The following is a 27,222-nucleotide window of genomic DNA, read 5'->3' as shown; positions in this document are numbered from 1 at the left end:
ACAGACGTCTTCTAACTGTCACAGTACTTACAGGTAACTCCAGACTGTCTTTGATCATCCTGGAGGTGATCATTGGCTGAGCCTTTGCCATTCTGGTTATTCTTCTATCCATTTTGATGGTTGTCTTCCGTTTTCTTCCACGTCTCTCTGGTTTTGCTCTCCATTTTAAGGCATTGGAGATCATTTTAGCTCAAGAGCCTATAATATTTTGCACCTCTTTATAGGTTTTCCCCTCTCCAATAAACTTTTTAATCAAAGTACGCTGTTCTTCTGAACAATGTCTTGAATGACCCATTTTCCTCAGTCTTTCAAATGCATGTCCAAAATTGATGACCTCAGTGATTGGATGCCACAATGCTATTTTATTGAACACACCCATTTCAAACTAATTGCCTAATTGCACAGCCTTAAGAGTGTTCATATCATGAATGTGGAGTCTTGTTTGTTTTCTGAGAATCTACTGGTAACTTGTTTGCCATGTTGCAATAACAAATATACTAAAAACCTGGATTATTCTGGTTAGTCACATTGTACTGCTATTATTTTGAACAATACTGTATAAAGATTAAGTGACCATGACCTATTCATACATGTTTTTTTTTTCTCTCTTCACATTTTGGTTTTTAGGACAACTTTGATGAAAGGTTTTGATCCACTTGAAATGGTGACCACCAAAATCGGTCATGAAAAAAAAAAGTCTCAATGTGAATAAATTGCTCATTTACACAAATTAGAAATAAAGGCTTGATTTTTATTATTGCATTTTTTGAATAAAAATAAAACTTAAAAAAAAAAATTGATATTGAGATACAATAGTTAGACAACATTGTATTTTGATGTTACTATTTAAATAATGCATTGACAAATCTCACGTAATCACGAACAATTACTGAGACTTAAGTTACAGCACTGGATCATTAGCACAGAATCTAAAGAAATATAAATTTGAAAACACTAAATGTCATCACTGGCAATGAAGCACAGCACACAAGCAGGCCAGTGATTTTCCATTTTTATTTTCTTTATTAGATTTACATAATCCACTTGAATTTGCCGTCAGAATGTGATAAAGGTGTGGTGTTTGTGCCCTGTACAGTCCAGTCCCTCCGCTGAACTCTGAGGGGAGGAAGCGAGCGCAGAGGGAAGGAATGACCGTTTATAACTTGTCGAGGAAGTTGTCGAGTGCCGGGATGCCCTCCTTCAGGCCCTTGCGCTTGCGTGTCTCGGCCACAACCTGGTAGGGTCTAGTATCGGGGTGTCTGGGGTCACCATGCAGGATCTTCCAGTGATCGAACACACACTGAGCGATGGCCTGACCGCCGGTGTTAGAGCGCAGTTCAGCGGTCAAACCTACACACACACACACGAGATGTTAAGAGACTGGACAAAGACATACATGGTTTAATAGAGACTAGGACACTTCCATTAGGAATGAGAACGGCTTCTAACACAAAACTGCTTTCTTAAACCCAGGAACTGAATACTAATAAAACTGATAACTATTATACTACCACTATTATAAACATATACTAATAAATCACTATCAGTATTAACATTTGTTACTATTAAGATAATATAATCAAATACTACAATCGAAGTTAAAGTGCACAGCAATTTTATATATTAAAAAAAGTGAATAATACTACCATTACTAATGAAATTATACTGTTGAAAATGAACATTTTTGCTTTGAGGAACTGTATTTTTTTTTTTAATTGCTTTTAAAGTGGTTTGATAATGAATAAACTACAAGAGAATCAACATTGAACTGGGCTTAAGTCACCTCAATTAATATGGTCATACTTCCTGGTTCTAGTAAGAACTCTTGCTGCTGCATTTTGGACTAGCTGTAGTTTGTTTACTAAGCGTGCACAACACCCACCCAATAAAGCATTACAATGATCTAACTTTGAGGTCATAAATGCATGGATTAGCATTTCTGCATTTGACATTGAGAGCATAGGCCATAATTTAGATATATTTTTGAGATGGAAACATTCAGTTACAAATGCTAGAAACGTGGCTTTCTAAGGAAAGATTGCGATCAAATAGCACACCTAGGTTCCTAACTGATGACTAAGAATTGACAGAGCAGCCATCAAGTCTTAGACAGTGTTCTAGGTTATTACAAGCTGAGTTTTTAGGTCCTATAATTATCACCTCTGTTTTTTCAGAATTTAGCAGTAAGAAATTACTCGTCATCCAGTTTTTTATATCGACTATGCATTCCATTAGTTTTTCAAATTGATGTGTTTCAGCAGGCTGCGAAGAAATATAGAGCTGTGTATCATCAGCATAACAGTGAAAGCTAACACCATGTTTCCTGATGATATCTCCCAAGGGTAACATATAAAGTGTGAAGAGTAGCGGCCCTAGTACTGAGCCTTGAGGTACTCCATACTGCACTTGTGATCAATATGATAGATCTCCATTCACTGCTACGAACTGATGGCGGTCATATAAGTATGATTTAAACCATGCTAATGCACTTCCATTAATGCCAACAAAGTTTTTTTAAGTAACGATCATGTTCCATTAATATATTTAGTAAATTTCCTACCATAAATAAATCAAAACTTAATTTTTGATTAGTAATATGCATTGCAAAGAATTCACTTGAACAACTTTAAAGATGTTTTTCTTCAATATTTAGATTTTTTGCACACTCCGATTCCAGATTTTCAAATAGTTGTATCTCTGACAATGTGATGAAGACTGATACTAACCGAAAGACTCGTTGACGGGCAGAAAGGCCTTAACGTTGGACATAGTTGTTCCCATGACCTGAGACTCCTCAAAGACGTATCCTCTCCTCCTGTTCAACACACCGTAGATGCATCCGACCACCTGCTTCGGACACTGAGAAAGGAAGAGAGATGCAGGTGAGAGACGCTCGTATGGTAAAGAGGAGGAGTCACACGAGAGGAACGAGGAGTCTCACCTGGAACTCCACCAGGTACAGGGGCTCCATGAGGCGGGGCTCGGCCGTCAGCTGGCAGGCGTACATGACCCTGCGGGCCGTGGGGATGATCTGACCTCTGCCGCGGTGGATGACATCTGTGAGGAGGGTCACGTCGTGGAGGTCGAAGCGGACGGCACGCATGTTCTCTTCACACAGCACACCCTGAGCACAGAAACACAACCATGAGGACTGAAGAGAATCAACACTGATTCAAGATCCAACCAGCAATACATGTTAGAAAACTCAACTTTGGGTTTTAAAGCGTATGACTATTTAGTAAATGCAACCGATAAAGTTATATATACTGTAATAATTTAGATTTTTATAGTACAATAAAATGTATTCCATATCACACTTTTTTTTAAAATGTAAAATCTTTTTTATTTCTAACGGTTTTTAAATTCATTCTTAATTGAGTAAATTTTTAAATCATTTTCAAAGTTTTAAAATTGCTTGTTTTATTTTTCTATGATTATTTTACTTCCTTTTATGTAAAGCACTTTGAATTACAATTGTGTACAAAATGTGCTATATAAATAAACTTGCCTTGCCAAAAACTAAACAAAACAAAAAATAGTGTAAAATATAAGCATAAAAAGGTAAAATATTGTTTGTAGTTAAAAGCATCAATAGCAAATAGTAAACCAAACCCTGTTTAACCCCGAACATCTCACCTCTTTAGTGGCCCACTGGAAGCCAGCCACGACGCTGTCCTTGATCTCGTTCAGGTACTGCACTCCTTTGGTCACGTCCATCAGGAGGTTGGGTCCGGTTCCATCAGGGCCGAAGCACCAGATCTTACGGGCCTCGGTGACCTCCCACTTGTATTTGTCGGCGAGGTAGCTTGCTCGAGCCATGACCTCCTGATGGGACGTCACGTCGCCCTTGTCAATGTCTTCGGCAAGACCGTTGGGGAACGGCCTGGCCTTCATGTACAAACGGTTGTGTTTGTTAGGAGACTTGGACAAACACATCTGGTTTGATTCTTCGCTGACCGTCTCCCGGTAGGACACAATGGGGTCCGATTTCTGTTGGAGAACCAGACACACGGGTCACATCATACATCAACTAAAACAAGGGGGAAACAAATCAGTCCCTAAACTGATGCACAGACCTTCAGCGGGATGCAAGCGTGGTCCTCCTCCAGATCTTTAAGGCAGATTTCCAGATGCAGTTCTCCAGCACCGGCGATGATGTGCTCTCCGGACTCCTCGATGATGCACTGCACCATGGGGTCAGACTTGGCCAAGCGTTTGAGTCCCTCCACCAGTTTGGGAAGGTCATCGGGGTTCATGGCCTCCACTGCTACTCTGACCACAGGGCTGACGCTGAACTTCATCAAACGCATGTTGTGGGCATGCTCGAAAGTTGAGATGGTCCCAGTCTTCACCAAAAATTGGTCCACGCCGACCACACCCACGATGTTACCACATGGCACGTCCTCGATTGGCTCCACATAACGGCCCATCATCAAAACGGTCCTGAAATAGAGAAGCGTTATGCATCAGAAAAGTAGTGCACATTTCTGTGACCTGGTTTTAATCATGTTAACTCTTTCCTTGCAACTGACGAGTTCTCGTCTTTTACAAGAAAACACTTCCCTGCCAAAGGTGAGTTTCCACTGTTATACACTTGGGGGTGCTATTAAACGTTTACACACAATTATGTATTTTTTATGAAAGGAACACTCAGACTTTTTGGGACTTTAGCTTATTCACAGTATCCCCCAGAGTTAGATAAGTCCATACATACCTTTTAATTTCTGTGCGTTCTGTAAGTGTTATTTGACGCACCCACCGCTAGCCTAGCTTAGCACAAAGACTGGATGTAAATGGATAATGGTAGCATAGTAATCCCAATAAGTGACAAAATAATGCAAACATTTTCCTATTTACATGTTGTGATTTGTATAGTCACAGCGTGTACAAATAACAAGGCTATATGAGATAGAGACCATTTTTAATCGTATAAATACTAGGAACTATATTCTCACTAGGCGTAGGAGCACAGCTAACCTTACTTGGGCGTAGTGGCTACTTGGGTGGAGTGATTAGCGCAGCACCCGAGACGCGCCGTGGTGAGGAGCAAAGAGTTCGCTCAGAGTTAGAGTAATAAAGTCAGCAATTACTAGATAGTACATTTATATGAATCGATGGCTACTTGCTCTGGAAATAGACCCAAACACACCTGTAAACACCATAATGAAGTATTTCGTTTGCTCTGAACATTTTACTGTAGACGACTATTTTAAAAAAATGCAAGTTGTCATACGGACCATGAAACATGTGCTAAAGGATACAGCCATACCATCGATAATAAAGACAGGACAAATTGGATCACCTGTTGCTGCAGTAAGTGTTCCATTATGTTTTGAGATGACTAACATTAGTCATACTGTAACAGTGCCATGCTTATGTAATATAACCTTAGTAGTGACACTATTACGTGAATAGGGGCTCCGTGTATCCCCTTCATTGTTATTATTGTGTTGTCATGAACACACTGTATCGCTCAATAATATTTTGTGTATTGACACACTGTATGCAATGGCTATACTACAATTTCATTGAACTATGAATGATCATAATCACTTACTTGGTGGACAGCTGACCATTAGGTTCACTCGGCATGGGGCCTTTCTTCCAGTTAATCTTGTCACAGTGGGAAAAACAATGACAACTGCCGTCTGCTCCTCACCAGGGCGCCTCTCGGGTGCTGCACTAATCACTCCGCCCAAGTAGCCACTCCACCCAAGTAACATTAGCTGTGCTCCTACGCCTAGTGAGAATATAGTTACCCAGTATTTAAATGATTAAAAATGGTCTCGGTCTCATATAGCGTTGTTATTTGTACACGCTGTGACTATACAGATCACAACATGTAAATAGGAAAATGTTTGCATTATTTTGTCACTTATTGGGATTACTATGCTACCATTATCCATTTACATCCAGTCTTTGTGCTAAGCTAGGCTAGCGGTGGGTGCGTCAAATAACACTTACAGAACGCACAGAAATGAAAAAGGTATGTATGGACTTATCTAACTCTGGGGGATACTGTGAATAAGCTAAAGTCCCAAAAAGTCGGAGTGTTCCTTTAAAGCCTACCTTTATTCAAGTGTTACTAAAGAATGCTTTAAGATAGAATGAACAGATTGTAAAAAAAAACTTTAACATCTTGCTTGGACAACTATTGCCCACTGTTGTCTAGACCAGCACGCACCGCCCCATCTGCCCCCTGGCTGTCCGAGGTTCTCCGTGAACATCGCTCTAAAACTCAGGGCTGCAGAGAGGAAATGGCAGAAATCAAGAAACTCTACCGACCTCAGTGTTTATCAGTATCTCCTCTCTTCCTTCTCTGCAAATGTCTTCACGGCTAAAACATCCTACTACCACAACAAAATAAACAGCTGTTGTGACGCTTGGACACTCTGAAAGACTTTCTCTTCTCTTCTTAATCTGCCGCCACCACCTCCTCCACCGACTCTTACAGCAGACGACTTTGCAGTTTTCTTCACAAAAAGAAAAGATCCATCAGTGACCAATTCTCCACACCGCAGACTGAGGAAAACTTCACAATGACCGATGCACACTCTTTCTCCTCCTCCTCCCCACTCTCAGAGATGGACGTCTCCAAACTTCTCCTGTCCAATCATCCTACTACTTGTCCACTTGATCCAATCCCCACTCACCTCCTTAAAGTGATCTTTCTTCAGTCATACCTTCGCTTACTCACATTATCAACTCCTCTCTTCACTCTGGAACATTTCCCTCAGCATTCAAGCAGGCTCGGGTAAGCCCACTGCTCAAGAAACCATCTCTAAATCCAGCGCTTCTTGAAAACTACAGACCAGTATCCCTTCTTCTATTCATTGCAAAGACACTTGAGTGAGCTGTGTTCCACCAGCTTTCTATGTTCCTTGTACAGAACAACCTCCTGGACAGCAACCAATCTGGCTTCAAAAGTGGTCACTCAACTGAGACTGCTCTGCTCTTGGTTACTGAAGCCCTGCGACTGGCAAGAGCAGCTTCAAAATCCTCGGTACTCTTCTTACTCGTCTGCTGCTTTTGACACCGTTAATCACCAGATTCTCCTGTCCACCCTCAGAACGATGGGCATTTCTGGAACTGCTCTCCTGTGGGTTAAGTCCTACCTCTCTGACAGATCCTTCAGTGTGTCTTGGAGGGGTGATGTTTCTAAGTCACAAAAAGTTGCTACTGGGGTTCCTCAAGGCTCAGTACTTGGACCACTTCTCTTCTCCAATTACATGATGTCATTAGGATCGGTCATCCAGAAGCATGGCTTTTCCTATCACTGCTACGCTGATGACACCCAACTCTACTTCTCATTCCAGCCTGATGACCCGACGGTAGCTGCTCGCATTTCAGCCTGTCTGAGTGACATTTCTAGTTGGATGAATGACCATCACCTTCAGCTTAACCTTATGAAGACAGAACTCCTGGTGATTCCAGCTAACCCATTGCTTCATCACAACTTCTCTATACAGCTGGGCTCATCAACCATTAGTCCTTCAAGGACAGCCAGAAACCTAGGAGTTGTGATGGATCATCAGTTAAGCTTCACAGACCACATTGCTACAACGACCCGGTCCTGCTGGTTTGCCTTATACAACATTAGGAAGATTAGACCCTTCCTGTCAGAGCAAGCAACCCAACTTCTTGTCCAAGCTCTTGTTCTCTCCAGACTGGACTATTGTAATGCTCTCCTGACTCTTCCTGCATGTACTGTCAAGCCTCTGCAAATGATCCAGAATGCAGCAGTGAGGGTTGTCTTCAATGAGCCAAAAAAAGCTCATGTTACTCCTCTCCTCATCAGGTTACACTGGCTACCAGTAGCCGCTCGCATCAAATTCAAGGTACTGATGCTTGCCTACAAGACGACCACTGGCACGGCACAAACATACCTAAACTCTCTTGTTAAATCTTATGTGCCCTCCAGAAGTTTGCGCTCTGTAAGTGAACGACGCCTTGTGGTGCCATCCCAAAGAAGTTCAAAATCACTCTCACGGACGTTTTCCTGGACTGTGCCCAGCTGGTGGAATGACCTCCCAATCTTAATTTGTACAGCTGAGTCTTTACTCATTTTCAAGAAACATCTACCTGACTGCTTCTAATGTTCTCATTTGTCGCTTTGGATAAAAGCGTCTGCTAAACGATTAAATGTAAATGTAAATGAACATTGTGGCTTATTAAAATGGTAATTAATATTAATAAAGAAAGTTGAGAAAATTGTAAGTTGCTAGGTGCTTTTGCTTTGGAAACTTCACAAAAACTAATTTTTGTAAATTTGCTCATCGTGACTCATTTTGTCAGCACAGGTCACATGAAGACAGCCATGTGCAAATAAAATAAAGTGCTGGTTAAATACAAACTATTACTACTATTTTGGGCTAAATGAAGTAATTCCATTGCATCTCTAGTATTAATGAGTCAGAAGCGCTGCACACCTCTGGATGGGTGTCAGGTAAAGATCCTCCTCCTTCCCAGGGCTGAAGTTTGGTCCCATGATTCGCACTTTCTGCCCAGTGGACACGATGCCAGAAAACACACGGCCGAAAGCGTAGAAACGCCCCTTATCTGTGGTCGGCACCATCTTTGAGATGTACATCATGAGGGGAGCTTTAGGGTCACAGTTCTTGATACCTGCGCAGAACACAAGACAACAGTCACAGAGTTTATACAGAGATTCTTAAATTTCATTTACTACCTTTTTGCCACCTATTTTACTACCATCACAATTTTTTTACTTCCAACACAGCTTCAAACTTCAACTGTAGCAGTGTTAAGTGTTAAGTAAAATGACAAGTAAAGACATTAAATATCTTTCCAAAATGAATTAATAAAATATTTAATCACAATTTAATGAGGCAATTATAACTTAATTTCAACACTGGGAGGGAGAGATAGAGAACCAGAGAGAGTGAGAAAGAGAAAGTCAGGAGAGGTTCTGTAGGTGTATGTGTCGCACTAAATTAAATTAACCATCTCATCGCGCCAAATCCACACTCAGTCTCCACCCCAGTCAGACTAGTGTGGAACAGCAGCCAAAAGTACAAAGGTCTCAGTCTAAACAACATCCTCATCAAAGGTCCTGATGTCCTGAACCCGATCAGAGCTGTCCTGCTGAGGTTCTGAACTGGTGTCTATGCTGCCCTTGGTGACATCCGCAAGATGTATAACTCCGTCTGGCTGGAAGATCAAGAGGTCCACCTGCACAGATTTCTGTGAAGTAACAGTGAAGATACTTAAATAGAGGATTATGCCATCACAAGAGTTAACATCGGAGACAAACCTGCCAGTTGCATATCTCAAGTCGCCATGCGAGAGACTGCAAACTTCAAAGAAGAGAGACGTGTGCTGGAAGAAGATGCCTACGTCGATGACATTCTGACTTCGCACAACGAGCTTGACCATCTCAAATGCCTCACAGCCAACATCGAGCACATCCTGAAAGCTGGAGGATTCTACATGAAACCCTGGGTCTACTCTTTTTGAAGTGGGAGGAAAGATCCCACGAGTGAAATGCCCAGAACAGAGCCAAACCAGCTGATGGAAGATGAAAACAAAGCCCTTGGCCTTGGTTACACCGTCGATGATGACAAGCTTCATGTCATGGTTGCAGTTAACTTTTCAAAGAAAAGGAGGAAGATGTGCCTTGGTCAAAACCTGCTAAGAGAAGAAGTTAGAAATCAAACTCCGGCTCCACTCACTAGAAGAGAGCTTCTAAGCCAAGTTTCTGGCCTGTACGACCCACTCGGTCTTGTGACTCCTGTCAAGCAAAAGGGTGCCATTCTGGTTAGGAGAGCTTTCCAAGAAGCCAAAGTAAGGTACTGCTTAGAAGACACGTGGGACGCTGCCTTGTCTGAAGGTCTCAGAGAAGACGCCATAAAGCTATTAAAAGAATATGCTGACCTGAGCAAACTTCGATTCGCCAGATCTCTGACTCCACCAGATCTCTGCATAAAGCCCAGTGCCATCACGTTCTCTGATGGCAGCAAAAACGCATACGCCGCTGTGATGTATCTTCGCTGGAGCTGCAGCCATGGTGTTGTTGTGAGACTGGTTGAATCCAAAGCCAAGCTGACCCCTCTCGACCACAGAGGCGATCCTGTGAAAGCTGAGATGTGCTGAGCCGTATTTGCAGACAGAGACACTGTCGACTCCAGGTCGAGAAATGGTACCATCTTGTCGATAGTCAGACCGTCCAGGGCTAGCAAACATTGCAGACATCATCACCAGAGGTGCCAATCCAGATGCCCTAACTGAGGACTCCGAGTGGCAGTCGGGTCCAAAGTTCCTCCAACTTCCTGATGATGAGTGGCCGAAGAAATCCGCTAAAGACATTGCAGCCCAAACCAGAGACAAAGTCACAAAGATCCAGAAAAAGACATTTGTAGCAGTACTAACCAGAAGTCGCCTGAAGACTGCACACGATCCATCACACGATCCAGTCCGGGTAGAGTCCAGAAGACCAGCAGGATCAGCAATTCGACAGCTCGTCGATAAAAGGTGCTTCAGCAACCTGAGAAAGTTGGTCGGGACTGTGGCGTGGATCTGGAGAGCAGCTAAAAAGTTCCTGAGTGCTAAGATCAGAGACCAAGAAAAGTGGGAGGCAGTACCATCCTCAGGTGTCCTTACAGTCAGTGAAAGACGAGACGTGTTCTAAGACCTTTGCCTAGCAGCTCAAGAGGGTGTCAATTTCCCAAGTGCCACAATACACAGACTAGTGTTTACAGGGATCAGACAAGTGGACTTCTGGTTTGTGGTGGCAGAGTCCAGACCTTTGGAGATGATCGCAGAGCTGTTCCTCTTCTACCATTCCAAGCTTGGTTATCCACCCTGCTAGCCAGAGAAGCACACAGTGAGGGACATGATGGAGTGGCGGAAACTCTATTGCTGATGAAAAGGAAGGCATGGGTCATAAGAGGAAGAATTATTGCCGAAAAGTTGTTGACAAGTGTATCTTCTGCAGGAAAGCAAAAGCAAGAACCTGCAAGCAGATAATGGGAAACTTACCTGAAGAGAGGTCAAGTCCTGCTGCACCATTCGAGTTCACGTCTGTTGACCTATTTGGACCTTACTATGTGAAGGATGATGTCAAGAAGAAAGTAACTATGAAAGTATGGGGTGTCGTATTTTGCTGTATGTCCAGCCAAGCCGTCCATGTAGAGTTAGCAAACACATTATCAACAGAGAGCTTTCTGCTTACCTATCAGAGGTTCACCGCTGTCCGAGGCCATCCCCGGAAAATCTGGTCTGATCCCTGTAAAAATTTTGTCGGAGCAAAACCGGTCCTAAAAGAAATGTATACTTACCTGAATCAACAGGACAAAGAGTCGCTTGAAGAGTATGCTGCCATAAAATGAGACAACCTGGACGTGGAAAATCCTCCCGGCCGATTCATCTCACCGAAACGGGGCCGCCGAAGCTGCTGTCAGAGTCACTAAAAGAGCCCTCCAAAGTCTTACCAATGTGGAAGGCCTTACCTTCAGTGAGTTCCTGACTGTGCTTCAGCTAGCTGCCAATCTTGCTAATGAGAGACCCATCGACGCCAGAGTTCAGAGCCGAGAAAAGCGCATCCAGTACATCACGCCGAACAACCTGTTGCTTGGTCGAGCCACACAAAGAGGAGACTTCAAAACTGTCGACTACACCATTTATCCATTCGAAAGACTCAAAGAAGTACAAACTAAAGTCAACAATTTCTGGAAGTTCTGGAGCCAACTCGCTGGCCCGAACCTGTTCATTCGCAGTAAGTGGCATACTGCTGAAAGGAACGTTGCCGTTGGAGACATAGTTTGGCTCTGTGACCAAAACGCACTGAGAGAGCAGTTCAGACTTGCAAGAGTCGTCGGCGTTAATCCTGATTCCAGAAGTGTTGTTCGAGATGTTTATGTGAGGGTCTCTCTAAGCTCCAGCATTTTGGTGAGAAATCCAAAACCGGGTGCCAGAGATCGCGAGTTGAGCACCATTCTGCATTGGGACGTCCGGCACCTTGTGGTCCTCGTGCCGGTGGAAGATCAGGTCGGAGACCAGCCCACTTGAGAGTGCAATCTTTCCAGGTATGGCCACGTAAAAGATCGAGTGGGAGGTGTCGCGCTAACCCGGTGGAGGTATGGCTGTCTTCTGTGTACATCTTCTGTGTTGTGGTTCAACATGTCATTTTCTTTCTCCTGCATGCCGCCTTCCCTGTGCGCGCTCTGTATGCCGGCCCGCACGTGACTGTTAACAATTAATACTGCATGGTTTAAAAAAGAGAAACTGATAACTAAGACCAAATGCTTAGATTGGTATAGTGTTGCTTGTAAAATGCAGAGTAAAAGACCAAGCTGTGTTGCCTGTAAAACGCATTTGACCTTTCCTGTGTTAGGAAAAATACCTGATTATATAAAATGTTTGTGTTTTCTTTTTCTTTTATTTATTTAAAGGTTTTACACCTGTTACATCTGATACTACTACATTGCTACATCAACTGATCAAAATAAATATACTTCTGAGTGAAATCCCAAGTCTGGTCCTTTTCAAGTGTAGCACCTCACAGTTAAAAGACACTTGACAGTATGTGAGTGTGCATGTGTGTTAGGGCAAGTGAGTGAGCTACATTCAAGTAAGAGGGAACTCTACCATAGGACTTGGATCAATCAAGATATCACAACAGGCCTTGGTCCATAGGATTTACTCAATATGGCAAAGAGTAACAATTACATAAAAATTAGAAGACAGACTGGACCTTTAGAATGAACAGCTACACAATGTGTAATAATAAAGTACAATTGTACACTATAATATAAGTATTTCATTAATAAACAAATAACTTCAAAACTGGACACAAGCCAAGCACTGTCCAACACAAACACACAGAGAGAGAGACAAGTGCCTCAGCTGTGCAGCCTTTTCTTTGATAAATTTTTCCACTTGGAGAAGTTCTGCTTTTTTGTCCTTGAGCCTTCTTCAGGAGAGTTGGATTTTGTGATGAGCTCAGGCATCTTTGTTCCTGCCTTTCCCTCAGCCACCTCTGCACACTTGTCAGCTTCATTCTCAAGTGATGAAAGTTTGGATGACTAATGTTAGGATGTACTAATGCCTTCATCTGTACGATGCACCACTCTGGATCTTTGACCATCTTTGTGGGATCCAGGCAGGCAATCTGCCTTACAATGGGAAATTTCAATGGGGACCTTTCTTGCAGTTTCTTTATGATTCGAATCAGACTCTGCAAACACTCTCTTCTCAGGCTGAGTACGGAGTGTTCCCCTATCTTGGTTCCTGGTTTGCCCAGGAGTGCCTATTAAGGAACATTATTAATTCAATAATTAATTAATATAATAATTATTTATTAATTTAAGGAACACCCATGTCAATGGGCTGCCCCGCAGCAGAAACTCCGCTGGGAAATGTAGCTTCTGCGAATGCTACCATACTTAATCAGTAAAATAGTTTCACTTCTGAAAAGCTACTTGATGTAGAAAATAGCGACGCTACTGAGAAATGTAGGTAAACTAGTAACGGCGCTGTTTGGAATGCCGCTACTGCCCAACACTGTCCCTAACCAATAAGTATATAATAATAAACTTACTTTGATGTGCTTCAACAGATCCTCAGCTCTTCCATGTCCCAGAAATTGTGAGCCAAAATACCTCGAGCAGACACAGCCATCCTCCAAAAAACGAATGAGTATGTCCATTTGTTTTGTCTTTGACAATTCATTCAGACTCTCATCAAACATAAGTACGTATGGTCCGGTATGATTTATAGCTTCAACCAGTTGCTTCTTAAAATAGGGGGCGATGCCAAATTTGATCATGTAGCTGGTCTTGTCTTTGGCCAAAGCGAATGATTTGGCGATTTGGGAATCCGGGAACATCATGCTAAACAGCTTTCCTATGCCATCATTGGACTTGAACGAGTGGTGTTTCACTGCCAAGTATAAACACCATGGTACTTCAGCCTGTAGCGTAACGGTGGTGGTGCAGATCGTCTGTATGCTGGTGGTAGGATTACTGGCAGTGGACTGCGAGGAGCGAGCAGGAAAGGTTGAGGGAGCAGTGGAGGTTGATGGTGTCAATGTAGCCGTTGAACCGCCCAACGTACACATCGTGTGACGTCATTCCGAAAGCCTCCCTTTGAAACTAATTTTGTTTTGTATTAATTTTATCTTAATTTTAATCCATGTTTCATTATTTTGTATAATCACAACACGTTCAGACATGAACCGAAACTCAGCCTAGGCTACTCGCCTCACAGACCTAAACACATTAGAGATATCCTATATCTATTATCTACAGAAAGCTTGAAATTTCTACTTTTAAACGGAACATTCAAAACTAAAAGTAGGCTATAGTCTAATCCATAAGAAATGCATTTTTTTCCGGCACGTTCACTACTGCGAAGATCGCGAGTCAGTGTCAACTTCATCTCTGCAGCTGACACAGAAAAACTTGTTTATTAATAAACAATGAAAATGTCATAATATTTTTTTACAGCGTTTAGGTGCCGTTTATATGAACGCGTCACCACTGCATGAGAGCGAGAGAAAGAGAAATAGAGACTCACACACTCGCAAGGTTACAACCCTGCGGAAACCCTGAGTCAGACACTTCAAATACAGCAAAGTAGACACGAGAAAATGAGTGCATCGTACCCATTGCAGCTTCATCATCTCCAGGCCCTTTGTAAAGCAGCTCGCAGCGGTACTTCTGGGCCGTGACGGGAGACGGCAGGTGGATGGTGATCATCTGAAGCAGAGCTTCTCCGGCGGGCAGCCAGCGACGCATCACAGCCTTCAGCAGCGGCTTGCCTTCCTTATCCTTGTCCTCGGTGTCCAGCTTGATGTCCAGCTTCTCAATCAGCTTGGCAGCTTCGTCCTTCTTGAAGTTCATGATGGCATCGAACACCTAGAGATGGAGGAAGTGAGGTGTGATCACCGGTGGATCAGAAGGAGACCTGCACTAGTGTTTGAGGCTGAAGATGGGGTACCTTGAAGATGGGGTCCAGGATGAGCTGGGTGAAGGTGCGGGGCAGTTTTTCTCCATCGGGGCCGTTGGCAGAATTGCTGAATTCACCAGTGGCTGGGTCAAAATACCTGCACGAGCAGCAGAGAATAAGTAATAGCTGACAGATAGCTTTCCGTTATTTACTCTACTGTTCATGCAGATGTTTATAGTGCAAGTCAAATAACCTTAAGACAACAGATCAACCTATAAACGCCTTCGTATGCATACTTTTATTCATTAAAAGTGCATTAAATTGATCGAAAGTAAACTTATTTCAAATAAAATGCCCTTTGCCCCCATTAAAGGAATCCTTAAAAAAAATTATGCATCACGGTTTACAAAAAATAGTTTATATAACGGTTTAAGATAATGAGAAATGTTTCTTGAAGCATTAAAATGGTTTCTGAAGATCATGTGAGAAATGGAGACTGGAGAAATGATGCTGAAAATACAGCTGTATCAAAAACACTTGGTGAGCAGAAGAGACTTTAAAAATATTCTAATGGAAGTGTATAAGCTAGAAGATATTTAAATTGCCAATTATGCACAAAGGAGCTTCATGTTTACACACTTGTTTATGGATCTGAATCTCACCTGTCACCCCAGAGCTTCTTCATCATGTCCTCCACTCTCTTACAGCGTTCAGCTGGGCTCAGTTGACCTTCGCCTTTAGCAGCAAACTTGACCACATACACCTCCGCAAACTGCTTCAGAGTGAAAGCCCAGCCGTGAAGACCAGATCCAAAACCCACGGTACCGATCACTGGATCGATCTGAGAGAAAGAGAGGAGCACTGTGACGATCGTGCACCCAGAAAGACACAGGGAAGAGTGAGAGATCCAATTGCAGGTATTTTAATATGATAATCCAAATCATAGTCTAATACAGCCAAGGTTCAAAACCAAAAAAGACAGTCCAAAAAAAGAACCAAATAGGAAAAGGGAACTCTGAATGAGAGATGACTCGGAGGACGAGCAGACAGGAGGAATCTCAGGGGACGAGAAAGCTGGATACACGAAGGGTAAGGACTCCATACAGACAACAGGAAAAGACTGGAATATATAGGGAGGCTAATGACAATAGAGTCGGAGGACGATTGGGGGGGGGGGGGGGGCGGAGGGCCAGATAAAATGGTAAAACAGAGACAAGCGGACCAGGTAGCATGGGGAAACAGCGACAAGACAACCAGGTAAAATTGGGAAACAGAGACAAGAGAAGTGCAACACAAAACAAGGAGTCCTGGAGGGTGATGGACCGGCGGAGGATCAGGGGGAGGGATGGAGGGCCAGGTCCTTAGAGGGAAACAGAACGAAAGACACAGACAAGAAACCCAGGAAGGAGGTGGGCCGGCGGAGGATCAGGGGGAGGGACAAAGGGCCAGGTCCTTAGAGGGAAAAAGAACGAAAGACACAGACAAGAAACCCAGGAGGGAGGTGGACCAGCAGAGGATCAGGGGGAGGGACGGAGGGCCAGGTCCATAGGAGGAAACAGAAAGAAAGACAGACAGAAAAACAACAAAAAAATAAACACAAAAACACAAGTCCAAGAAGGACATCACGTGATGCCCACCAGGGCGGAGCAGAAGACCACCATAACCGCGTGGTCGGGACGGACGCCCCCCAGGGCAGAGCAGAAGACCACCACAACCATGTGGTCAGGGCAGAAACCCCCTAGGACGAGCAGAAGACCACCATAACCGTGTGGTCGGGACGGACGCCCCCCAGGGCGGAGCAGAAGACCACCATAACCATGTGGTCAGGGCGGAAGCCTCCCAGGGCGGAGCAGAAGACCACCACAACTGTGTGGTCGGAACGGGTGCCCCCCAGGGCGGAGCAGAAGACCACCACGTCCGTATGGTCGAGCTCGGAGTCCCCAAGGGCAGAGCAGAAGACCACCACAACCGTGTGGTCAGGACGGACGCCCCCAGGGTGGAGCAGAGGACAAGTCTGGTTGGGCAAGTCAGAAACATAGAACATGAACATGTTAAGGGTAGCCTCCGTGGCCACAACAGGAACAGTCGGGTGCTCAGAGAGATCGACTGAGACATGACGAGTCTCTGGAAGTTCCGCAGAGGCGAGGAGTTTAGCAGAGACGTGGAACGGTTCTGGTAGTTCATCAGAGACGTGGAGAGGCTCTGGTAATTCCACAGAGGAGTGACGAGACTCTGGTAATCCCATGGTGTTTATACTGGATTCCAGAAGATCAGTGCTGACTTGACTCTGCTCATGAAGATTATTGGTGACTTGTATTTGTTCATGAAGATCAATGGTGACTTGCCATTGTTCATGAAGATTACTGGTGACTTGAATTCTCCCATGAAGAACCCCAGTGACTTGACTCGGTCCTTGAAGATCACCAGTGACTTGACTCGGCCCTTGAAGATCACCAGTGACTTGACTCGGTCCTTAAAGATCACCAGTGACTTGACTCGGTCCTTGAAGATCACCAGTGACTTGACTCGGTCCTTGAAGATCACCAGTGACTTGACTCGGTCCTTGAAGATCACCAGTGACTTGACTCGGTCCTTGAAGGTCACCAGTGACTTGACTCGGTCCTTGAAGGTCACCAGTGACTTGACTCGGTCCTTGAAGGTCACCAGTGACTTGACTCGGTCCTTGAAGGTCACCAGTGACTTGACTCTGTCCTTGAAGATCACCAGTGACTTGACTCGGTCCTTGAAGATCACCAGTGACTTGACTCGGTCCTTGAAGATCACCAGTGACTTGACTCGGTCCTTGAAGATCACCAGTGACTTGACTCGGTCCTTGAAGGTCACCAGTGACTTGACTCGGTCCTTGAAGATCACCAGTGACTTGACTCTGTCCTTGAAGATCACCAGTGACTTGACTCAGTCCTTGAAGATCACCAGTGACCTGACTTGACTCTGGAAGGTCAACGGTAACTAGCCCCGACTCTGGAGGGTTAAAAGTGACTAGCCCTTACTCTGGAAGGTAAAAAGTGACTAGCCCTGACTCTGGAGGGTCAATGGTAACTAGTCCTGACTCAGGAAGGTCGACGGTGACTAGCTCTGATTCTGGAAGGTCGACGGTGACTAACCCTGACTCTGGAAGGTCAACGGTGACTAACCCTGACTCTGGAGGGTCCATGAGCACCTGACTCGACTCTAGAGGGTCAACCGGAAACTGACTCAACTCTGGAAGGTCGACAGTGACTAACCCTGACTCTGGAAGGTCGACGGTGACTAACCCTGACTCTGGAAGGTCGACGGTGACTAACCCTGACTCTGGAAGGTCGACGGTGACTAACCCTGACTCTGGAGGGTCCACAAGCACCTGACTCGACTCTGGAGGGTCAACAGGAATCTGACTCGATTCAGGAGGATCAACTGGAACGTGACTCGACTCTGGATGGTCAACAGGAACCTGACTCGACTCTGGATAGTCAACTGGAACCTGACTCAACTCTGGAGGGTCAACTGGAACCTGACTCAACTCTGGAGGGTCAACCGGAATATGACTCAAATCTGGAGGGTCAACTGTGGTCGGTGGTTAACTTAAGGTATTTCACCCTCCGTTCCACCATACTGGCTGGGGAGGAGACATGAAAGGACATACCGCTGGATCTGTTGGGATGGAGTCCTTCTGTGACGATCGTGTACCCAGAAAGACACGGGGAGAGTGAGAGATCCAATTGCAGGTATTTTAATATGGTAATCCAAATCGTAGTCGAATACAGCCGAGGTCAAAACCAGTCCAAACAAACAAACAAATGAAAGGGACAGGAAAAGGGAACTCGGAATGTGAGATGACTCGGAGGACAAGCAGACAGGAGGAATCTCGGGGGACGAGAAAGCTGGACACACGAAGGGTAAGGACTCCATACAAACAACAGGAAAAGACTGGAATATATAGGGAGGCTAATGACAATAAAGTGCCTGCACCTGGTGCAATTAACAGGTAACAGGAGTGCAATTACTGTGAAGACAAGACCAGACTAGAGGAATTCTAGTGCCTACGGTGAAGTGCCTAAGGGGAAGTGAGCCCACTAGTGGACACCCAGGGAAACAGAGACTAGACAGTGTGACAAGCACAAGCTAAAGGAACTGATATCATGAGGGTTACAGCTCACTAATAGATCAGCGCAGGTCTCAGATATTCTGGTTAGTTGCTCATCAGCTCATCAGAGTGGTGCATGGTTTCTCCTCACAGACCACACGGTGCATTTAAACACTTAATATATTACTGAATGAAAGCGTGTTCTCACCATGATGTTTCCCATAGGTCCACCCTTGTCCTCTCCGTAGGTGGAGATGATGACGTTGACGTTCTCCATGATGCGCTGGAAGGTTTGGAACAGCTCCTCGGGCTCCAGCTGCAGCTCCAGCAGGGCACGGTCCATCTTATTCATCATCAGCACGGGCTTAATGCGCTCGGCGATGGCCTGTCTCAGCACCGTTTCTGTCTGAACACACACACCTGAGCAGGAGACACAGTTAACATGCGGTCAGATGAAGGTGACAAAACTTGAGCACATTCTCTTCACATAAACCCGGACTACTGCAGGCATCATGAAGTTCAATTAAAGACCAAGGAGAAACAGTCATTTAAAGCTAGTGAGTTCATGATTAAAGCATAAACATATATAGTGCAAAATGGTCATCAAATAAGCTTTCTTCATTTTGTCAATAGCTTAACTCATTTTCAAACTAATATGGAAAGTTTTTATGCATTGCTGTTCTTAATCTTTTTCTGACTTGCTTTACAGTTTAAATCTATAAAGACTCAAGATGCAAAGTCATATTAATATAAAACGTGTTTTCAGATTATGAAAATGGATGGCCAACAATTCTTTTAATGCCAAAAATAATAAAAGATCATGTTCAATTTAGATATTTTGTAAATGTCCTACTGTAAATATATCAAAACTTAATTTTAGTAATTAAGTAATATGCATTGCTAAAAACTTCATTTTAAACAAATTTAAAGATGATTTCTCAATATTTAGATTTTTTTTTCCTTGCATCCTCAGATTCCAGATTTTCAAATAGTTATATCTCAGACAAATATTGTCCTTCTAACGAACCATAGAGCAATGGAAAGCATATTTATATTTATAGACTTTTGGTACAATTTAAAATTGTTAATTTGACTTCAGACCAATATCAACAACACTTCGATGTATAACCATAGTAGTAAAAAAACTAAACGAATAAGAGGTTTACCAGAGACACAGTCCACCACAACCAGAGCACCATCGGTGACACGCAGAGCAGCTGTGACCTCGGAGGAGAAGTCCACGTGGCCAGGAGAGTCAATCAGGTTAATGAGGAAACCGGATCCATCCTTACACTGCTTAATGAAGGCCAGGTCGTTATCAGCCAGTTCGTAGTACATGGAGATAGCACTGAGAAACAGCCATGGAAGGGAAATCAACAACTAACTCTTCGTAAAGCAGACACTCTAGTGAGCAGGTCATAGATGATTGGCTGTTTTGGCCTACTATGAATGTTATGTTAGTTACAACAAAATAGATTTTTCTTTGAGCAATAAAGTGCCGCGATACTGTTGTGATCAACAAACAATGCTTACCCCTGGTGGAGTTTATGATTATTAAGTGCCGGCCGTTCTATCTGACGTGGGAATATACTGCTCATTGCCCCGTTCAACATCATCAGCAACAGGAACGACGCACTAAATGAACTATACCAGCACATTAGTGAGCAGCAGACAGCACAACTCCGATGCTTTTCTCATCATAGCTGGGTATTTCAACCATGCTGACATAAAGAGTGTGTTTCCAAAAATACAACAACACATTAACTTTCCAACACAAGAAAATAACATTTTGGACTTTGTTTACACCACACAGAGAGGAGCTTACAAAGCCCTCCCCCCCTTCCCCCACCTCAGAGCCTCAGACAACATCACTGTTATTCTAATGCCTGCATACAGACCGCTCATTAAAGTCGCCAAACCAGTTTACAAACAGATTAAAGTGTGGCCAGAAGGATCATCAGAGGTTCTTCAAGAATGCTTCAACACAGGCTGCCACATGCAATAACACCACTGACCTCCAGGAGTACTCAGAGACTGTCACTGCCTACGTCACCAAGTGTATTGATGATGTAACGGTCACAAAAACCATCACTGTCCGGACCAACCAGAAGCCGTGGATGACAGGGGAGGTCTACAGACTTGTCAGACTTGTCAAGACACGGAACGCTGCCTTCAGAGCTGGAGATGAGGTGGACCGGAGAACAGCCAGGGCCAACCTGTCCCGCGGCATCAAAGAGGCTAAGAGACAGCACTCCAGGAGGATAGCTCATCAATTCAGTGACAGCAGAGACACTAGGAAACTGTAGCAGGGGATACAGACCATTACGGACTACAAGCCCCCACCACGGACCTGTGTCAACAACATCTCTCTGCTAAATGAGCTGAACACCTTCTTCGCTCGCTTTGAGCAACAAAACAGCACCACTGCACTGCGACCAGGTGCTGACACTGACTCCAGACAGCGTGAGGAGATCCTTCAGCAGGATCAATGCACGCAAAGCTCCGGGTCCTGACAACATCCCTGGGCGTGTACTGAAAGACTGTGCAGCAGAACTCACTGATGTCTTCACAGCTGTTGTTCCCACATGTTTTAAAACTACCACCATCATTCCAGTTCCGAAGAAGCCATCTCCATCCTGCTTCAATGACTACCGTCCTGTTGCACTTACCCCCATCCTCATGAAGTGCTTTGAACGGCTAGTCATGCACCACATCAGGTCTGCCCTCCCCCCCTCCCTGGACCCCTTCCAGTTTGCATATCATTCCAACCGCTCGACCGATGATGATGCCATCACCACTACCCTCCACTCAGCACTCACACATCTGGACAAAAAGGACTCATATGTCAGAATGCTGTTCATAGACTTCAATTCAGCATTCACCACAATCATCCCTCAACAGCTCATTTACAAACTGGTCCAGCTGGGGCTCAACACTTCACTGTGCAACTGGCTGTTGGACTTTCTGACTGGAAGACCTCAGGCAGTACAGGTCGGCAGCAACACATCCAGCACCATCACACTGAACACTGGGGCCCCCCAAGGATGTGTGCTGAGCCCCCTCCTCTTCACTCTGCTGACCCATGACTGCACACCTTCACACAACTCCAACCTCTTTATTAAGTTTGCAGATGACACGACAGTGGTGGGTCTCATTAGCAACAAAGATGAGACAAACTACAGGAGCGAAGTGAGCCGCCTGTCCGGGTGGTGCAGTGACAACAATCTCTCTCTGAACATGGAGAAGACGAAGGAGATTGCTGTAGACTTCAGGAGAGCACACACTCAGCACGTTCCTCTGACCATCAACGGTGCGACTGTGGAGAGAGTGAGCAGCACCAAGTTCCTGGGTGTGCACATCACAGAGGACCTCTCCTGGACTGAAAACACAGCAGCACTGGCCAAGAAATCACAGCAGCGTCTCTACTTCCTCCGCAAACTGAGGAGAGCCAGAGCCCCGCCCCCCATCATGTACACCTTCTACAGAGGCACCATCGAGAGCCTCCTGACGAGCTGCATCACTGTGTGGTATGGCGCCTGCAACGCGTCCTGCCGAAAGACTCTGCAACGCATAGTGAGAGCAGCTGAGAAGAACACCCCTTCCTCCCCTCTTCTCGCCTAGGCACCACTGAACTATGACCCCCCCCCCCAGACACCCCCCCCCATTAATATACGATGACATGCACCAGTCACTTTGTGCAGCATTGGTCTGCTCACTACCTCATTCTCCATGGAACTGACGTCATTCCACTACCTCATCAGTCAGTTTAATAATATAACTGCTCTTGAGCCCTTTGGCACTTTAATCAGACTTAAAGCTGCGGTAGGTAACTTTTGATGCTCTAGCGATTAATAAACAGAACTGCTTGCGTCTTGCGGAAGAACATTGTTGCCGGAACTACTTCTCTCTGTTTATGTCTATGAAGAATCACAAAGGTACTGGGTTACTCCGCCGCGGTACCCCCCGAAGCAATCTAAAATAGTCCGAATATAAACACTTATTATAGGTGCACCCTAGTGATTCAGGACAAGCTTAAAAGACGGTTTGGAAAATGGATTATTGGTGTACTCGTTTATTATATATATTTTTCTACATTTTGAACACAAAGTTACGGACCGCAGCTCTGATTGGTTGTTTCTTACCGGGAGCAGATGACTTGGCAATAGGACACTGGGAGGAGCCAGAGGAGCTTGATTTTTTCACAGATTATCTGTCTCATATTCTACTGTCAGGATATAATGACAGGTTTAACAAATATGTAAAAAATATATTTTTACAAAAGTTACCTACTGCAGCTTTAATAAGCTTTGTTTTTGCAATAAATAATCTTTTATCTGCACTGTTGTTCACTTCATTGATTTGCACTCTATCTGCCTTTTGCCTTGCGCTGCTTTATTTAACTTTATTTTTAATTTTATTATATGTCTTTTTTAACATTCCCTTATTGTATAGTTGCATCTACATTTTATATTTTTATCTAGATTTTTAGGCTTTAATGTTAATGTTATTTGTGTGCCCCGGGGGTCTGAGAGTAACGCAATTTCGAATTCTGTGTATGTATGTACTGTACATGTGGAGGAATTGACAATAAAGCAGATTTGAACTTGAACTTAAAGAAAACGAACAAGACAATGCATAGTAAATAACTGCTAGCACTCTGTCCTTCACTACAAGCACTCAAAACATTTTATTTTATTGAATAATGCATTTTAGTTTTATAATTTATGAACATGGAACCTCACATCCACGACCTCCTGGTTTTACCTTATGCAATGCTAAACTATCTAAACTTTCATTCAGGTGGATTATAAATGACATGTTTGTTTTGCAATACATTGTTCCACCCCTAACAAAATCCTCTTAAGTGTATGAAATTATGACTCAACACTATGTAGCACTAAAAAAGCACACACCCTGCTGAACATCATTTATATGTACTATAAAGATTATAATCCATTTATTTATTTACAGGACTGCCATTTTAACTGCCAGATATTTCCAGATTTAGTCATGCATGATGTTTATATCTACTTAAAAGCATTTTATTTGCATTAAAGTTTTTGTTATACCAAAAACATCTATTTAATTGCAATTTCAATGGCTTGCAAATTAAAATTAAAACAGCCTGATATTTCCAGATACAGTAATGCATGATAAATATTATTCCTATCAGACTTGAAACTTTGAAAATCCCAAAGTTAGTCACATGCAATATTCTATTTAATATTATATTTCTAAGTTTAGTCGAACAGGAAATGTTAACATCATCCATTAAATTGCATTTACTCAGACTTGTCATTTTATAAAATTGCCTGATATTTCCAGGTTTAGTTGTGCATGATAATGTTTATATATACATTTTATTTGCAGGCTTCTTACGTGGATTTGATGGTGATGCAGCGCTCTTGTTCATCTTTGCGCGTGTCAGTGAAGCGGGTCTCTCCGGCGCGGGCCGAAGCGATGATTCCAGCCTTAGACACCAGAGAGTCGGTCAGCGTAGATTTCCCATGATCCACGTGCGCAATCACGGACATGTTTCGGATGTTGGACTTCTTGTCCATGATGGCACGGATCTGGTCGACTGTGAAGTTCACCTGGAAGAGACACATTCAACATCAAAACTCAAGCATTTCTTGACAAACACCTCTTAGGATTTCTAGATGAGATTATCCTGATCCTTAAAACATCAAAACTTCTGTAGGCCTAAAGCATTCGGTTCATTTCTTCCACAAAGGAAATTAAACATTATGAAGTAGAGATCAAATGTGAAATTTATATTAAACATAAATAGTGTTGGGAAGGCAAACTGGAAATGTAATAGTAAGCATTTCAATTACATTTATTAAAGTAATTGATTTCATATTTAATCATTTTGAAACATTTAAAGCATGCAAAGGGTTAACTTTGAAATCCTTTACTTAAATTAAGACTATAATTGAGTTTTAAAGCACAGCCAAATCTGACTATTTTACTTTGAGAGCATTCTGAGGTTAAATGCCGATTCAAAATCATAAGAAATTGTTTGTTAAAAGTGAAACTTTTTTAAATCAAACACCTGAATATCTGTGATAGAAAACACTGGCATCTAACAAAGCTCTGAAAAAACTTAATCTTAAATATTGTTTATTAACCATGTGTCCCAAACTCCTGAAACATTAGTGTTTTATGTTTTAAAGCAGTCGATGCAATTTGGCAAATCAATATAATCTATTGAAAAGTTTTGAAAAAAAAAAAAAGTCCCAGACACAAATAATTTTTAGATATTTTTTTATATTTATATTTTCATTGTCTGGCTATCTGGGACTTCCGTATGGAGTAAAAGGTTAAGATTATAACGTTTTTTCGCTAGTATTCTATCACACTGTGAGTTTATATTAGCACAATTTGTTGTTTTCTCGTGGTAACTGATAGAGCGTTTGGACACGGAAGCGCTCATACGTGACGTCAGACTTAACAAGGAGTAACTTCCATAAACCTAAGATTGCTAATTTTGAATGTATCCATAGACGAGCTGACCGGAAAGCCCAGTGTCCATTCTCGCATCTGCAGCTGTCATTTTCCTGCAGGGGGAAAAAAATGTCCCTGTTTTGTTTTTATCCACAAACGATGTTCCCACTGGACAAATTTTGGAAGATCATTCATACTCCCTGAAATATTCAACCACCCATTGTAGCAAATATGCAATTTTTCCTTGTAGAGACCTGTTGTGTGCATTATCAGTTTTTGCAATTAGTATATAGTTTGTTTTCAGTTTACTTATTTTATGAAAATAAAGAAGTTTACTACAACTCTTTCTGTAAGGTTTCTGTGGCTCAGTTATTAGAGCATTTTATTAACTGTGCAAAAGTTTGCGAGTTCAATTCCCAGAGAACACGCTGATATGTATAGCCTGAATGCACTGTAAGTCGCCTGTCTGACAAATACCAAAAATAAATGTTAAACTATTGTATACTACTTTTATACTATTACACTCCAGTCAGCTCACAGTAATGTGAATGCGAGATAAAAATTACTACACTGGCTCTCAATTGGGGCTTGTGGATTATCAGGTAAAAATACATAGAAAATGTGAACAAAATGAGTATATATGGTTTATTCAGGGAACATATATGGTTTATTTATATTATATTATAATAAGCATTTGTTGATGCTATTGGACGATTCTCTTTCAATTCAACATATGTAATTATATACAACTATTATATTAAATGTTTGGAATTTAACTGTGTTATGCCTGTTCAGACATTTTTTGTATAGTTATCTTAAATACATAGAACACTATTATAACTCCTCTAACGTTATCCCTCCCTAGTTTTACTTTCCGAGACTCGATAAACCTTGTCCCTCATGCTGGCCTTTACAATACCGGTAAGTAAACCAGCATCTAATGGAAATTGATACGACCATAGCTAACGTTAGTGCTTCTGAGATTTTTTCTGGCGAATTAGCAAATGGTATGCAAACATACAATCAAAAATAATACAGTGAAAGATAATCTTTAATGTTTATTTGGGGCACAATGATAAGGCATAATAATCTTAATCACAAAGAAAATAATATTAAGGTTTATATAAAATAACAAAATAAATGGATAAATAAAACATTAACAAAAGATTAAAAAGAAATCTCATAGACTCACATAAACAAAATTAGTTTTGTTTATTAACATTTAGAAAAAGAAAAAAAAACGAATAGGCAATATTCTCATGGAAAAGTGGACAAGTGTTCATACACAGCGCAAATCATTAAGAGCGAGCGTGTTTTTTTAAATAAAGTTTGAGGAAGTGTCTCTCCCGGGTCGCTAGCATGGTCGCTAGTTGTTCGCTTAGAAGACCAAACTTCCGGGTTGTCCTACAAAACATGTGATGTGTGCACGCTGATAGACCGCGCGTGCGGGAACGACAGCAACACGTGACCGCTGTGAGCCGGTGCTAACACACCTGACACCTGCCGTTAAACAGACCGGCGAGGTGACTAAAACCGCACAAAGTCCGTCACAAACAAAGAGAAAACATTAGAAACTAGTACTGGAATCAAAATAACAGGATATGGAGTTAAAAAAAATAATAATAATATGTCTTATACGTACCATTGTGGCAGATGTTAGGGGTGGGCGGATCGATCTAAATATCGATAGTATCGATGCCAACCCTGGTGTTGGTATCGGATCGATACAATTGTAATTGAATCGATATTTTAATTTACATATCTCTCCTCTGCGTTCATTATAC

General features: G+C 42.8%; 1 protein-coding gene across 1 annotated transcript; it reads right to left on the bottom strand.

Moving 5' to 3' along the window:
- Positions 1-995: 995 nt before the first annotated feature.
- On the bottom strand, positions 996-27,222 carry LOC113045105 (elongation factor 2-like). Its single transcript, XM_026205278.1, has 13 exons — positions 27,081-27,222; positions 24,371-24,585; positions 20,158-20,339; positions 19,200-19,411; positions 15,570-15,748; positions 14,959-15,064; positions 14,624-14,876; positions 8,430-8,625; positions 4,077-4,443; positions 3,637-3,990; positions 2,942-3,124; positions 2,727-2,859; positions 996-1,350 (listed from the first exon to the last, which is right to left on the bottom strand). The coding sequence occupies exons 1-13, from the start codon at positions 27,081-27,083 to the stop codon at positions 1,157-1,159; spliced, it is 2,577 nt and encodes an 858-aa protein (XP_026061063.1). The 5' UTR covers positions 27,084-27,222; the 3' UTR covers positions 996-1,156.

Source organism: Carassius auratus, chromosome 27, assembly GCF_003368295.1.
Source record: "Carassius auratus strain Wakin chromosome 27, ASM336829v1, whole genome shotgun sequence".
NCBI lineage: Eukaryota > Metazoa > Chordata > Actinopteri > Cypriniformes > Cyprinidae > Carassius > Carassius auratus.
Note: the sequence above shows the minus strand (reverse complement) of the source record. Positions and strands in the feature narration are given on the sequence as shown.

Bases quoted from the DNA above. Each gene is read 5' to 3' on its own strand.
- LOC113045105 (XM_026205278.1), bottom strand. The intron at 15,065-15,569 runs GTGAGATTCAGA...CTGCTCGTGCAG, and splicing joins AAGAAGCTCTGGGGTGACAG to GTATTTTGACCCAGCCACTG. The intron at 2,860-2,941 runs GTGAGACTCCTC...TTCCTTTCTCAG, and splicing joins TGTACCTGGTGGAGTTCCAG to TGTCCGAAGCAGGTGGTCGG.